The sequence below is a fragment of the Mauremys reevesii genome, linkage group 4 (genome assembly GCF_016161935.1).
Source record: "Mauremys reevesii isolate NIE-2019 linkage group 4, ASM1616193v1, whole genome shotgun sequence".
In the NCBI taxonomy this organism is placed as follows: Eukaryota; Metazoa; Chordata; order Testudines; family Geoemydidae; genus Mauremys; species Mauremys reevesii.
Window position 1 is genome coordinate 37,690,610 of NC_052626.1, and position 14,704 is coordinate 37,705,313.

General features: G+C 40.4%; 1 protein-coding gene across 1 annotated transcript in view; it reads right to left on the reverse strand.

The window, feature by feature from the left end:
- The window catches only part of TSHR (thyroid stimulating hormone receptor), a 215,706-nt gene that overhangs the window by 112,530 nt on the left and 88,472 nt on the right, over positions 1–14,704 (reverse strand). Inside the window, exon 3 of the mRNA XM_039533280.1 lies at positions 2,592–2,663. Coding sequence (XP_039389214.1) covers positions 2,592–2,663 — 72 coding nt within the window. The remainder of the gene's footprint in view (positions 1–2,591; positions 2,664–14,704) is intronic.

The following is a 14,704-nucleotide window of genomic DNA, read 5'->3' on the forward strand; positions in this document are numbered from 1 at the left end:
TGTCATACTATACTGATATAGGCGTGTAGTGTAGACTAGACCTAACTCAAAGTGTCATTGCTAAACACAAGATTTGAACAGTTTGTTTTTCATAAGTAGTTGTTACATATTTCAAGGGGCCATTCAAGGTGAAGTGGACTGCTAACACTCCTCCAGTCATAGGGAGGAGAGTGAGGGGAAAAAGCAGACTGGAAGGGGGGGGGAGTTGTTAGTGGATTACAGATTGTTGTAATAAGCCATAAATCCAGTGCCTCTGTCCAGTCCATGATTTTTAGTGTCTATCAAAGTTATGAATTTAAGCTCCCAGGCTTATTTTTTGAAAGTGTTGTGCAGGTTTCCTTTTGAGGATGAGAACTGATCATATATATATAGGTCAGATATAGCATAGTCAACAAGCAGGCCAGATCTGGACTGTCAGATGTTTTTGAATGGACCCTGAAATATTTTTATTTACTTATTGTTATCATTATCATTTTTTCATTATTTTCTCTGGAGTGTGGACCTTGACTATACCATGACCAAGAAATAATTGACTACACCTGGACATAGAATGATCACTTTGTGTAAAGCATTCACACACAGTTGACAGAGTTGTTGACAGAGTTGTCTTTTATCATTTTCCTATGTGAGTTCATTCAAGAGTGCAGTGATTGTCTGGTTTTACCCACATAGTTGCTATTGGAACATTTAGTGCACTGGGTGAGGTACATCCATGGATCTTGAAAGGTGTGTTGTGGTAGGTGTTGATCATTGTAGCACTGGAGATGTGTCTGCAGGTTTTGCATCTGTTGTTCTGGCAGGATCTGATGCCAATTAGAGTTGGTGTGTCCTGGTCTGTGGATGGCTTGCTTCAGATGATGAGCTTGTAGAGGGTGTGTATTGTGTGTGTGTGGGGGGGGAGTGTTTGAAGGCCAGGAGAGGGGTTCAGAAAAGATTTCTTTCAGTATGGGGACCCCATCGAATATGGGTTCCAGTAGTTTGATGATACCCTGTATGGATTTCAGTGTGGGGTGGGGTCTGAAAACTAGGGGTATGCTTTGTATGGAGAAAACAATACCCATTTTAGAAGCTCTCTTACACAGTGGGCTACTATTTCTCTAAACCAGCTTTACAGTTCTGTCAATAAGTTTTTTTTAAAGTTGGCTAATTCTTTTTTAAAAATACTATGGGCAAGATCCTGAGATAAGGCTGATCTGGAGAGATGGCAGGTTATGTGTATGTTGTTAGTCCATCGCTGATGACGACAATATTGTTGCAGTTGTCATCTATGGTTATGTATATGACTCCGAAGTCCAAACCCTGATGCACAGAGTCAGCCACACTGAGGGCATGGGAAGTCTGTTTCTATGATGTTTCATGATGCAGCTCTCTGGTACCTTTCATGTGCAGACTGGAGATTATTTTGTTGAACCTGCTCAAAACTGTTACATGCTGATCTTGTCAGAGACTGCCAGTGAGTCCTGTTCTGAGCCATTTGCTCAAGTTCTTTGGGACTGATAACAGCCCACTGGAGATTGCTGTTCATATTATCTTTAAAGAGTTTATACCAGTGGTTCTTAACCTTTATTGCAGCCTGCACCCCTTTGGTTCTCAAAATATGTTCTCGCACAAAATTATCAAAATTTGCATTACAATTACCTTAAAAACTTGAAAACTTAAACTTTGTATATTATAGTAATCATTAAAAATGTATAATATTAATAAATACATAGGTTTGATGAAACAAAGTAGTTGTACTTACATGCCTGTGCTTAATTTGTGTGTTCAATGATTTACCTTCTAAAAAAATCTGGCATGTCTCGCACCCCCAGAAAAGGCATCTCGCACACCCAAGGGGTGCGTGCACCCCAGGTTAAAACCACTGGTTTACACAGACAACCCTTCTTTCTTTTGCCCTGACTCAGCTCCCCATACAAGATCTGTTTTGGGAGACGGTGGTCTTCCATTCTGATGACATGTCTGGTCCATCTAAGTTGTGCTCTCAGGAACATTTGCTCAATGCTGGTTGTGTTTGCTCTCTCAAGGACAAAAGTGACTTAAAACTCATTTTAGCATTCTGCTGGTCCTAGTGCAGCCTTTGTGAAGGGCCAGGCCCCACTGTGCCATACTACAACAACCTGAAGACTAATTTACACTGGCTATAAATGGCCCCAAGGCACTGAAAATACAACCCAAGACCAGCATGGTGACAAAACAGGATGATGGTTATAATGGATGAAACCACCCTTTCATATACAGTGAACTGTAAGAACAAAACCATTTATCACCTCTGTATCAACAGATGTATTACTTTATCTGGTATTGGTTTACATGCTTAAGAACAGCCAGTGCAGACTATACATAATAAAAAAGATGTGAAGATTGACTGAAATCCTCACAGCTAATAATGGTGCCAATTTTTGCTGTACAGACTCGTATGTACAAAGGAACTATATGGCCCTAGCCCTTAAAGTTTACTACTTATATCTTAAAGTATAGCCTTTGTAGCTTGATGTGTGAGAGAGTCACACACAAGGAGAATTTTTTGAGAGAAGGGAAAGAAGCGGTTCTTTTTAGTATTTTTATTAAAGTGTAAAAAATAGGATACTTACATCCTGGAGATGTTGGGGAGATTAGAAAATGCTCCACTTGGAATTGTTCTCAGATGAGTCTCCATAAACCTCCTACAAAAACAAGTGTTTGTCAGCTAATGTCCTTCAATGAGAAGTGAAATGTAACAAAGCCTTGCATAGCTCCAGCCCTACCTACATCTCAACTCTCATTTCTCTACATTACCAGTCTTCCCATGTTTGCTTTGCATCATGGCTCCCTTTGCATTGTTCTCTGTTCTATTTGATTTGTACACACTTCCATTCTAAAATAGTACCTTTGTCTTCTCCCACAATATTTCAGGAATCCAATAACTGACCAAAAAGACCTTGCAGGGACAAAAACATGGAAAGCCCAACAACTGAAATTAAAGTCTGAAAGTTAAAATGTTACTATATTGTGTTATAATCCTATAAAATGTGAAACCAAGTCCAGCACCATAATGGTCATAATGCATCTTCTGACAGTCCAATGCATTACCAATTTCCTCTCTCATCACTGTATTGGCTCTGCAATGCTATGAGACCTAAATTCGTGATTCCAACACACATCAATAAGCTTGATTTGTGCTAGTAAAGTCAGCAGCTCTGACTCAAAGATACACAGGAAGCAGAGATGTGAAGAAAAGGTGCCATTTGATTCTAGTTACCTTTCTCCAATGGAGAAAGGCAAAGCATTTAAAGGGTCTCTGAAAAAACTGAAGTGAAAAATGTAGACGTCTTTCTGATTAGTACTGTTATACTGAATTGAGCAGTCCATTCCTTGCTCACTACTTGAAAACATACACCACCTCCCAATTCTCATTTATAGGGCCCTACCAAATTCACAATCCATTTTGGTCAATTTCATGGTCGTAGAATTTTAAAAATAGTAAATGTCATGATTTCAGCTATTTAAATCTGAAATTTCACATTGTTGTAATTGTAGGGGTCCTGGCCCAAAAAGTAGTGGGGGTGGGGGTCACAAGGTTATTGTAGGGATGTGTGTGGTACTGCTACCCTTACTTCTGTGCTGCTGCTGGTGGCGGCACTGCCTTCAGAACTTGGTGGCCAGAGAGCAGCGGCTGCTGGCTGGGAGCCCCATTCTGAAGGCAGAGCCACTACCAGCAGCAGTGCAGTAGTAAAGATGGCATGGTATGGTATTGCCACCTTTACTTCTGCACTGCTGCCTGCAGAGCTGGGTCCTCAGTCAGCAGTCGCCACTCTCCAGCCACCCAGCTCTGATGACAGCACAGAAATAAGGGTGGCAATCTCCCCTAAAATAACCTTGTGACCCCCTCTGCAAATCTCTTTTGGGTCAGGACCTCCAATTTGAGAAATTCTGGTCTCCCCCATGAAACTAGTATAACGTACAGTAAAAGCACACAGAAGTGCAGATTTCATGGCGGGGAGACCAGATTTCATGGTCTGTGATTCGTTTTTCATGGCTGTGAATTTGGTTGGGCCCTACTCATTCATGTTTTAAGACTACAAAACCAAGTTACTGTGTCAAAGGCATATTAAGTTTTTTTGGCAGGGTCAAACCCAGTGCCAAGAGAATGGATTGAATACATGGCGGACTGCACAGGCCCATCATTAAGTAATGACATTTACACAGAAAAGATGTCTAATTCCTGCATTTCAGAGAAAAAATGTTTTATCAGAAAAACCTGATAACATCTGGAATAAAAACAAATTTACAAGGATGGAGGAATTAATGGAAAAATCTTTGCCTTCCACACCTCCTAGACAGCTCTCTGCTTACAGGGCTTTTGCTAGTAAGAAAGACTAACTTTTAATTGTCATTTGTGCTAAGTGAAACATGCAATAGGTAGCCTTTCTCCATATATTTTAATTAAAAATACACCTCTCTGGCTCTAATGAGAAAGCAATCTGGGGCTTTGACTGAGGTCCCAGTGGGGACCAGCTGAGGTCACTCAATTACGGTGAACTGCAAAGAATGGGTCAGACAATCCCCAAAGCTAGTGGATATTTCAATACTTATATATACCAAGTCAGCACAAAACAGCTTCTTTATTACCTCTCTGGTTGCCCAGAAACCAACAACACAGTTCCCTTAAAGTAACCCAGCCTCAGGCCTCCATCCAGGTAACCAAGTCAAATATGATGAAGATTTCTGAATCTTAATTCGTCATATAAAAGAAAAGGTTCTACCAACCCCAAAGGATCGGACACATTACATCCCAGGTTAATAAATATTCCAGATCTTACCTAAATACATGCTTGCAGCCAATTATTATTAACTAAACTAAAATTTATTAAAAAAGAGAAGAGAGAGAGTATAGTTAAAAGGTCAATATATATACAGACATGAGTTCAATTCTTGAGATTCGGATATACAGCAGAGATGGTGAGCTTTGTAGTTGCAAAGAGTTCTTTTAGAACTTAGTCCAAAGGTTATACTCCAATGTCCAATATCATATTCACGGTGTTTCCAGCTGAACTGGGACCTCAATCTTGTGACTTAATTTCCCCTGATGAAGCTTAAGGAGATCTGAGATAAAAAGGATTGGGACCCAAGAATTGTTTATATAATTCAGGCCTTCTTTGACAGGTTGGAGTCCCTCAGGGAACAATGAGTAATTAGGGTGACTTTGAAGTAGGTCTATCACCGGTACTTAGCTATATGAATTAACATAAGGCAATTGCCTGTTCATCCACCATTCACAGATGATTTTCTATACATTTCAAAGAGAGATGAATACAGTGATATCCCGTGTTTACAATCCATTTAAATGCTAGGATCTTCCTTTGATCTCTGAATTATCAGAATACAACATAGACAGAGACTGTTGATTACTTTGTTGACTACTACCCATATATATGTAAATACGCAAAAACACAAACATTATTTCCCCAGGTGTCTTTAAGGGTTGAATTTGAGTCATTCATTCTGCAGGATGTTTAACCCTTTCTGGTCATGCGTCACCGGGACCACTAATAGTGTCTGTGGCTAACAGCAGTACACTAGGGAAGGGAATATTCTGCCACCTCTTGCAGCAATGAAACCCAAAACGAGAACCAGGGCAAAGCCTTTCTAAAGTATGAAGCAATAATGCAACTTTAAAGGTTTCCTCTGACTCAGTACTGAAGCAAGGCCCTAAGTCCTAGTTATAATGTTTGCTCATTAACTTACTAGCCCTTAATTATCTATTCCAATTGGTACAATTAATACGCTATGCTTTGTGTTATTTTGAAATCAAATTCAATTTGGTTTATGCTATTGTAATGGACTAGTCCATCAGTGACACTGATAGCTAATTAGCTAGTTTAGTAGGGGCCAGGATTCAAGCATCAAGGGACAAGTCAACTAAGCTCAAAGTGTGCAGAGCTCTGACAATCAGCTGAGTACTGATCTCATCCCCTCCCCATCATTGCCCTTCACTGTTGAGGAGATAAATAAGGCCCTTTCACTCATGAAAACCAGGAAAGCTGCACGATGTGATCATGTCTTCCCAGAATTTCTTAAAAATCTCAAGACCAAGGGATGGAAATGGCTGGCAGCACTGATTTCCAATATCCATTCCTCAGGGCTCGTCCCAAGGAGCTGACACAAGACTATGGTTATTGCCATTGCTAAAATGGGATGCCAACCACTAATCCTTCATTGTACCAGTCCACATTACTCCTCTGCATGTCAAAGAACTCATGGAGAGGATATTACTAGCAAGGATTTTATTGCTTGTAGAAGCAAAGTTACTGAATTAGCAAGTGGATTTCTGACAAGGCTGCGGCTGCATCTTAGCCTTAAACACACACTGAGGTGGGGAATATTCTTAAGATTTAAGAATGAGGCAGGTTTCTTAGAACTATCTGCCACCTACAACATCATATGGAGCAACAGCCTCCTTTTGAAACCCAGCAATATTATCCCATGCAATACAACAACAAAACACTCTTCTGAGATGTTCTGACCAATCACAGGTTTTGCATTTTCCACAGTGCTCAGGTCAGTAGGCCATGCACTCTTAACTATAATCTACCACAGAGATTAGTCCCAGCATGATTCTGTTTAATATCTAGACCTGCAATCTTCTGCAAACATCATGGAAATTTGTCTGTACTGATGATATTGCTCTAACCACACAAGCATAGAACAAATCCTAACTAAGGACCTTTAAAATCATGGGAGAACATTTATTATATTGGCAGCTAAAACAAAACCCCACTATGACAGTCATGTCAGCATTTCATTTAAACAATCAAAAGTATTGAGCAGAACTGCACGTGGACTTTTGTGGTAAGCAGATAAGATATGATCTTACCCCAAAATATCTTGGTCTGACATTAGACTGAAGCCTCACATACCACAACATCTGAAAAATATCCAAAACAAAACAAATATGCAAATAAAATCTTGTTCAGAAACTAGGAGGAATTATGTGGGGAGGCAGTGCAAAAACTCTACAAGACCTCTTTACTGGCCCTTGTCTACTCTACAGCATAATACTGCTCATCTGTCACGACACACTGCTTGTACACTTCACTTGTAGATTTTCAACACCATCATCTGGATCATTACAGGTACAATACAACACCACAACCATGGCATCCCATACTGGTGCACACCACCTACCCCAAATTTGTGACATGAAAATCATTCAGGAGTTCCATCATATTCAAAGACACAAGGATCTTCCAATACACGAAGACCTAAATAATACACTGAGACACCAACTGAAATCTAGAAAACTTTTTTGGCTCACAGTGCAAGAACTCAAAAACAGAGTTTTCCCTAAAAGATCAATGGTGAGCCAGGTGGAAGGATGGCAACATCCCAAACACACACCTCAACAAGGACCTCACCAAAGAATCCAGTGGCTTTTCACTCCCATGAAAAGTATGGCCCTCTTTGAATTACATCCATATATCACATAGCAGATGCACCAAGCTTCTTCATAAATGGGGACTGAGAAACAATCTTATGCATGATTGTGTAAATTGACTTCAAACTAGGGAACACCTCAATCAATGCCCCAAACAATCATATTCTGGTGGTATCTCTGCATCTGCTCCACATCACCTAATTCAATTAGTAGGATGGCCAACCTAAAGTTGGATGTTGCTGTTTTTAAGACATACAAAAAAAATTAGCGGGGCAGAGTAAAAATTATAAAGCTTACCCCAACTTTCAGAATCAGTCTAGACTGAGCTTGGGTGAGACAGAGAATTGCTCAAGCTTTCACCAGCTTTGGGGTCAGGAAGGAATTTTCCCAGGTCAAATTGGCAGGCACCTTGGATTTTCTTCCACCTTCCATTGCAGGGGATTCTGACATTGGCAACACCTCAGCCTCTCCTTTTCTTTGTCTGTGGCACACAACAGTTTAAACTCCTGAGGATTGTAATGATTTAGTCTAACCAAAAGCACTGGGCTCAAAATAGGAGTATCTGAGTGAAATGTAATGCCCTAAGATATACAAAAGGTCAGACTAGATCAGGGATCAGCAACCTTTGGCGTATGGCTCACCAGGGTAAGCACCCTGGTGAGCCGGGCTGGTTTGTTTACCTGCCGTGTTCTCAGGTTTGGCCAACTGTGACTCCCACTTGCTGCAGTTCACCGCTCAAGGCCAATGGCGGCAGTGGGAAGCAGTGGCCAGCACATCCCTAGGCTCGCGCTGCTTCCGACAGACCCCATTGGCCTGGAGTGGCGAACCGAGGCCAGTGGGAGCTGCAATTGGCCGAACCTGCGGACGCGGCAGGTAAACAAACTGGCCCGGCCTGCCAGGGTGCTTACCCTGGCGAGCCGCATGCCAAAAGTTGTCGATACCTGGGCTAGATGATCTAATGTTTCGTTCTAGCCTTAAATTCTATGAAATCTATACAATTTCATCCAGTAAAAAATGCATTTGATTTTCCTTTGATTTGGAAAATCAGGTTGCACACACTACTAAAAATCAACTGGTCACATTTCAGAAATGCAGGACATTCTGAATGTTGGTTTTGTTTATTTTTGGAGGATTTTTTTCATACTATTCTAGACTCTCTTACCAAACACATTTCTTTCAGGTAGCACATTATACTTTAACTAAGCTTGATAAGTTTATGGAGGGGATGGTATGATGGGATAGCCTAATTTTGGCAATTAATTTGGCAATTGATCTTTGATTATCAGCAGGTAAGTATGCCCAGTGGTCTGTGATGGGATGTTAGATGGGATGGGATATGAGTTACTACAGAGAATTCTTTCCTGGGTGCTGGCTGGTGAATCTTGCTCACATGCTCAGGGTTTAACTGATCGCCATATTTGGGGTTGGGAAGGAATTTTCCTCCAGGGCAGATTGGCAGAGGCCCTGGAGATTTTTTGCCTTCCTCTGCAGCATGGGGCACGGGTCACTTGCTGGAGGATTCCCTGCAGCTTGAGGTCTTGAAACCACAATTTGAGGACTTCAATAAATCAGACATAGGTTAGGGGTTTGTTATTGAAGTGGATGGGTGAGATTCTGTGGCCTGCATTGTGCAGGAGGTCAGACTAGATGATCATAATGGTCCCTTCTGACCTTAAAGTCTATGAGCTCTGTGACCATTTGCCTCAGGTTTAAAGCAGGTGGAAGCTGGAGACAGAGGGACAAATCCTGGCTCCAATACAGCCAGTGGCAAAACTCCCACTGATTTCAATGGGACTAGGTATTGGTCACCCAGGGTATACCACATGTATAGTACAAGCTTATCTGTACTTCCAGGCCTTTCCAGAAGTGAAAGTAGAGGTAAATGGATGGCAGAGGATGATTGAGAGAGTTTTGGTTTTTAAGTAGAGCTGTATGAATAAATAGCAGTAAATAAATGGAAGAATTTTTCCTCTCTGTTCAAATTATCTAGAAGCAAAATGGCAATTTTCTCAAATATATTTGTTGAACAACTTCTATCACTATTTCCTAATTTGTAGATTGTGAAGGTTCATTATCTGACATTTAAGCTGGTGGTTAGTTTCAACAGGACAGAGATCACTGTTGCTTAACTGGATGAATCAAGCTTCTGGTTCACATACTTCCATCTGAAATTCACTGGACATATGTGATGCAGATTGTCTGGTATCTAAACTGAAAACAAAACAAAGCATTCTCTTTTCTCTGCTGACTGACTACTCTGACCTCTTGCTTGCCTGTCACTGCTAGCTTCACCTCCATGGCCCTAGATGCTTCCCTCTCTCCTTCTCCATACCCCCTTTTCCTCCCTCACCCCTTAAAGTCTCCTGTCCTGCCCTTCCTCTCTATACTCCTACTCTTAGTAATTTATCTGTTACTGTGGTGGTTTGAAAAAATGTGCGTGTAAAAACTACAAAAAGAAACTTCCATGTTACTATCATGATTTTTGCCAATTTCACTGTTTCGTTAGCAAAGAGTGAAGTTGAATGCAGCTTAAATTGAACAAACAGAACTTTATTAAACACTGTGCACTACTCTGTCCATGTTCCTGAGTTGCTTCTAGACTAACTTCACCCATTACCTCTTCTCCTGGTATTCCCTCAAAAACAGCACTTCTAGGGAACATGAGCTTTCTGACTCCAGTTCCACTGATCATGATACACTTACTATACTAGCATTTTGCTTCCTTTCCCCCCACTCTTTGTCTGTTCTGTCTTCCTATATTGTAAACGCTTTAGGGCAGAGATCTTGTTTTCTTAACTGTTTGTACAGCACCTACCACAATCAGGCTCCCAACTCCACCTGAGGCTTTTGAGCACTAACACAGTATAAATATTAATATTACGTAAAATTAATTTTCCATAAACGTTACTGGTAGCAAGTTTGTTCATTAGAATATTCTCAGAAAGCAAACACAAAAAAGGAGCAAATCCAGGCAAAGAAAATCAGTTTACAAATTCAAATAAATATTTCCTGAGAAGTTTCTGCAGTACTTGCCCAGTTTTAGTTTTGGACATTAGTACAATTTATTTTTAATTTTTCAATAAAGTTTGTCCCTGTACATAAAGCTCTTGGTGGTCAGATGTTAAAGAAATAGAAATAAATAATTTAAACACATTATGTTTGCAGTGTTATAGCCATGCTGCTCCCAGGATGTGAGACAACGAGGGTGAGGTACTATTTTTTACTGGATCTACTTCTCTTGGTGGAAGGGACAAGCTTTGTAGAAGACCGCTTAAAATGTAGTGGGCAATTAAGGATTAGCAGGCAGGAGGGTCTTGATCCATTGGTGCTACACATGCCTATCACAACATGTGGTATATCTCATCCAATGCATCAAATGCCTCAACAACAACTATAAGGATGAAACCAGACAATCACTACACTCTCAAATAAACTCACACAGAAAAATGATAAGACAAAAACACCATATAATCCATGGGCAAACACTTTTCACAACTCCATCATTCTATATCTGTACTCTCAGTTCTCATTCTCAAAGGAAACCAGCATAGCACGTTCAAAAAACAAGCCTTGAAACTTAAATTCATAACTCTGCTAGACACTAAAAACCATGGACTCACAGACTCTGGTTTTATGGCTCATTACAACAATTTGTAACACATCCTACAACCTGTAAAAAGAACAGGAGCACCTGTGGCACTTTAGAGACTAACAAATTTATTTGAGCATAAGCTTTTGTGGGCTACAGCCCACTTAATCGGATGCATAGAATGGAACATAGAAGAAGAGTATATATATATACATACAGGGAAGATGCCATACCAGCTCTAAGAGGCTAATTAATTAAGATGACCTGTTATCAGCAGGAAAAAAACTTTTGTAGTGATAATCAAGATGGTCAATTACAGACAGTTGACAAGAGGTGTAAGGATAGTTATCATATAGAAAAAGATTCAAGTAGTGTAATGACTCAGCCATTCCCAGTCTCTGTTCAAGCCAGAGTTAATGGTATACAGCATGTGTGAACCCCTTATGCTTAACAATCTGTCCCACCTTTTATTTTGCTCAGACACTCTGGTTACTTTCTCCAGACCTGAGGAAGGGCTCTGTGTAAGCCTGAAAGCTTGTTCCTTCCACCAAGAGAAGTTGGTCCAATAAAATATATTACCTCACCTACCTTGTCTTAAACAAATTACATTGTACACATCCACCTCATCTGAGAGGAAGAGTTATCTATTCCTCTTTTTTTGAAGGGCAAAGGAAAAACAAAGAGAAGGCTCTACCTCTTTCTGCCCTCTACTTCACCCATATAATATGAAAAGGCATTAGAAATCTTAACCACATGTAGTGCTCAGGTTAAAATAAAGTTGGAAGAGTTATGACAGCCTGTGACATTATGAGTCTGATCTAATATCTCATTGAAGGATGACAGGGCCAGAAAGAGTTAATTAACTCACAGACTGACTTGACCCATGGCCGAACTTCAGAGACTTGTTAGGAAAATATGTAAATGAATAGAGCTTTGAAATGCAAGTCTGCATTGTTAGAGGTAGAAGGGGAGATGTTTGCTCAGGTCTTGTGATGTAAGCAAATAAGTCTTGTCTATTGCTATGGCTTTAATTCAAAGATCAAAAAAGGAATATTAACATTTAGGAAGATACTTGAGTGAAATAGTATTATTGTCTCTGTGTCTCTTTGAAGGTTGTGGTAACCTGTATCTGAACTGTTTAATGCAGGGGTAGGCAACCTATGGCACGGATGCCAAAGGTGGCACACAAGCTGATTTTCAGTGGCACTCACACTGCCCAGGTCCTGGCCACCAGTCCGGGGGGCTCTGCATTTTAATTTAATTTTAAATGATGCTTCTTAAACATTCTAAAAATCTTATTTACTTTACATACAACAATAGTTTAATTATATGTTATAGATTTATAGAAAGAGACCTTCTAAAAATGTTAAAATGTATTACTGGAACGCGAAACTTTACATTAGAGTGAATAAATGAAGACTCGGCACACCACTTCTGAAAGGTTACCGACCCCTGGTTTAATGGATAAATTACCCTGTGTTAACTGCCAGGATGTTTGGGATAAGAAAAGTTAAGCCTATTGTTTTCTCAAGCCAAAAGGCTGCTGGAAATGAACAAGAACCCTGGGACACAGATCCTACTTCATCTCAGATCTGCTTTGGGTTTCAAGAGGGGGAAACCTTAAGCCATAAGGATTGAGATCCCCAGTCACTGACTGGAGCCACCCTGAATAGGGACATTGGACTATAACCTATGGACTATTTCTAAAAGAACTTTTGGTAACTACAAGCTCATCTCTACTATGTATCTGAACCTCAAGAATTGAATTCAAGTCTGTATGTATATTGATCTTTTAACCAACACTCTCTCTCTTTTCTTTTTTAATAAATTTTAACTTAGTTAATAAGAATCCGCTAATAGTGTGTATTTTGGGTAAGATCTAAGTTATAATTGGATCTGGGTATGTGGCTGATCCTTTGGGATTGGAAGAACCTTTTCAGTAATCATCATCATATCTGATGTGTGTGTCTGGACGGAGGCCTGAGGCTGGGTACTTTAAAGGAACTGCACTGTTTGAACTTCTAAGTAACCAGTGAGGTACTATAGAAGTGTTCTGTGCTGGCTTGGTAAATCTAAGAACTGGAACAACCACCAGCTTCTGGGGTTTGTCTGCCTCGTTTTGTTTGCAGTTCACCCTAATTGAGTGACCTCAGCTGGCTCCCATGGGCAGTACTGTCACACAGACTCAAGCCTTGGGAGCGGGACTGGCTTGAGGAAGGCAGAACAGAGCTATTAGCCAAATTAACCCTCCCTGTACTGGTTAGAAAGTCTAAGGGCTTGTCTATGCGTACAGCCCTGAAGTGGCACAACTCCACTGGTGCAGCTGCAATACTTTAGTGCTTTAAGTTTAGGGAACACAATGGAGAGCTTCTGCCTTTGGCGTAGTTAATCCACCTCTGCGAGAGGCAATAGCTATGTCAATGGGAGAAGCTCTCCCATCAACATAGCATAGTATATACCAGGGGTTATGTCAGTACAACTGCATTAGTCAGGGGTGATGTCATACCCCTGAATGAACATAGTTGTACCGCTGTAAGTTTGTAGTGTAGACCTGGCATAAGGGAGCCATCGTCTCTCTAACTCCTCAGGGCATTCATTGAGTCTTTGTTGTTCCAGTCCCCATGCATTTAATAATTCCTTTATACCTACATGTTTCACAAATAAACCACCCAGCTCTTAACAACTGTGTCCAAAATCCTCATATTAATAGTCCCTAACCAAAACTATCTCCACTGAGACAGTATGATTTCTCAGAAAGAAAGAAAATACTACAGGGAAATGATTTTCCACTTAATTAAAAAAATTTACATGCAAATATATTTACCCATTACTACGGTCATTTAACAAAAGCTTTTCTACATTAGGATGTGAATAATATACACACAAAGCATGTCTAGTACTGAATGAACATAGTTGTACCGCTGTAAGTTTATAGTGTAGATATGGCATAAGGGAGCCATCGTCCCTCTAACTCATGACCTATGAGTTACAGGTGAAAGACTGTGATAGTGCCCCCTTTGCTTTTATATAATATATGAAATAAAGTTTGAAAGGAGTTTGAGGGGTTTGTTTCTTCTTTCTGTTCTTCTGCTTTGGTATTTACATTAGAAATTCAGGACTTATCTGCACTATTTTTCTTGAAAGATTTTACTCACAACTGATCTAGTAGAATGACATCTATCACCATCTCTTGGTGTGGTCTTTCTAGGAGTCTTAGCTTGTCCTGACTGACCTCCTTAGCCTGTTCTCTATTTAGTCAGTTTTTTAGACCCTCATCTCAAATTAAGTCTCTCAGCTCTTCAATTTTAAAGCTTGCAGTCTCCTTCAGTCTCCTGACTGTTTTTTTGTTTTGGAGGCAGTCTGACACAGGCTATCACCCCTTGCTATCTCAGGCCTTTCTGCCTCCTTTTCTTTCTCTGTGCTTTCCCCTTTATAGAGAGAGGTCTTGTCTTCTCTAATGGTTGCAGCTGTGAGTGCCTGACTCCATGACTGGCAATTCTGACAGCCACATGGGGGTTTGATCAAGATGTTTGCTTGTAAACAGGAGAGACTCTCCTCTCCCCTCTGTCTATGCTCAGCATGGGGTTTGTAGACCCTATTACATCACATGTACCAAAGAAGTGAAACCTGAATAATTGATAAATGAAGGTTACTCACCTGTAACTAGAGTTCTGGATCTGATTATTCAAACTCATGGACTG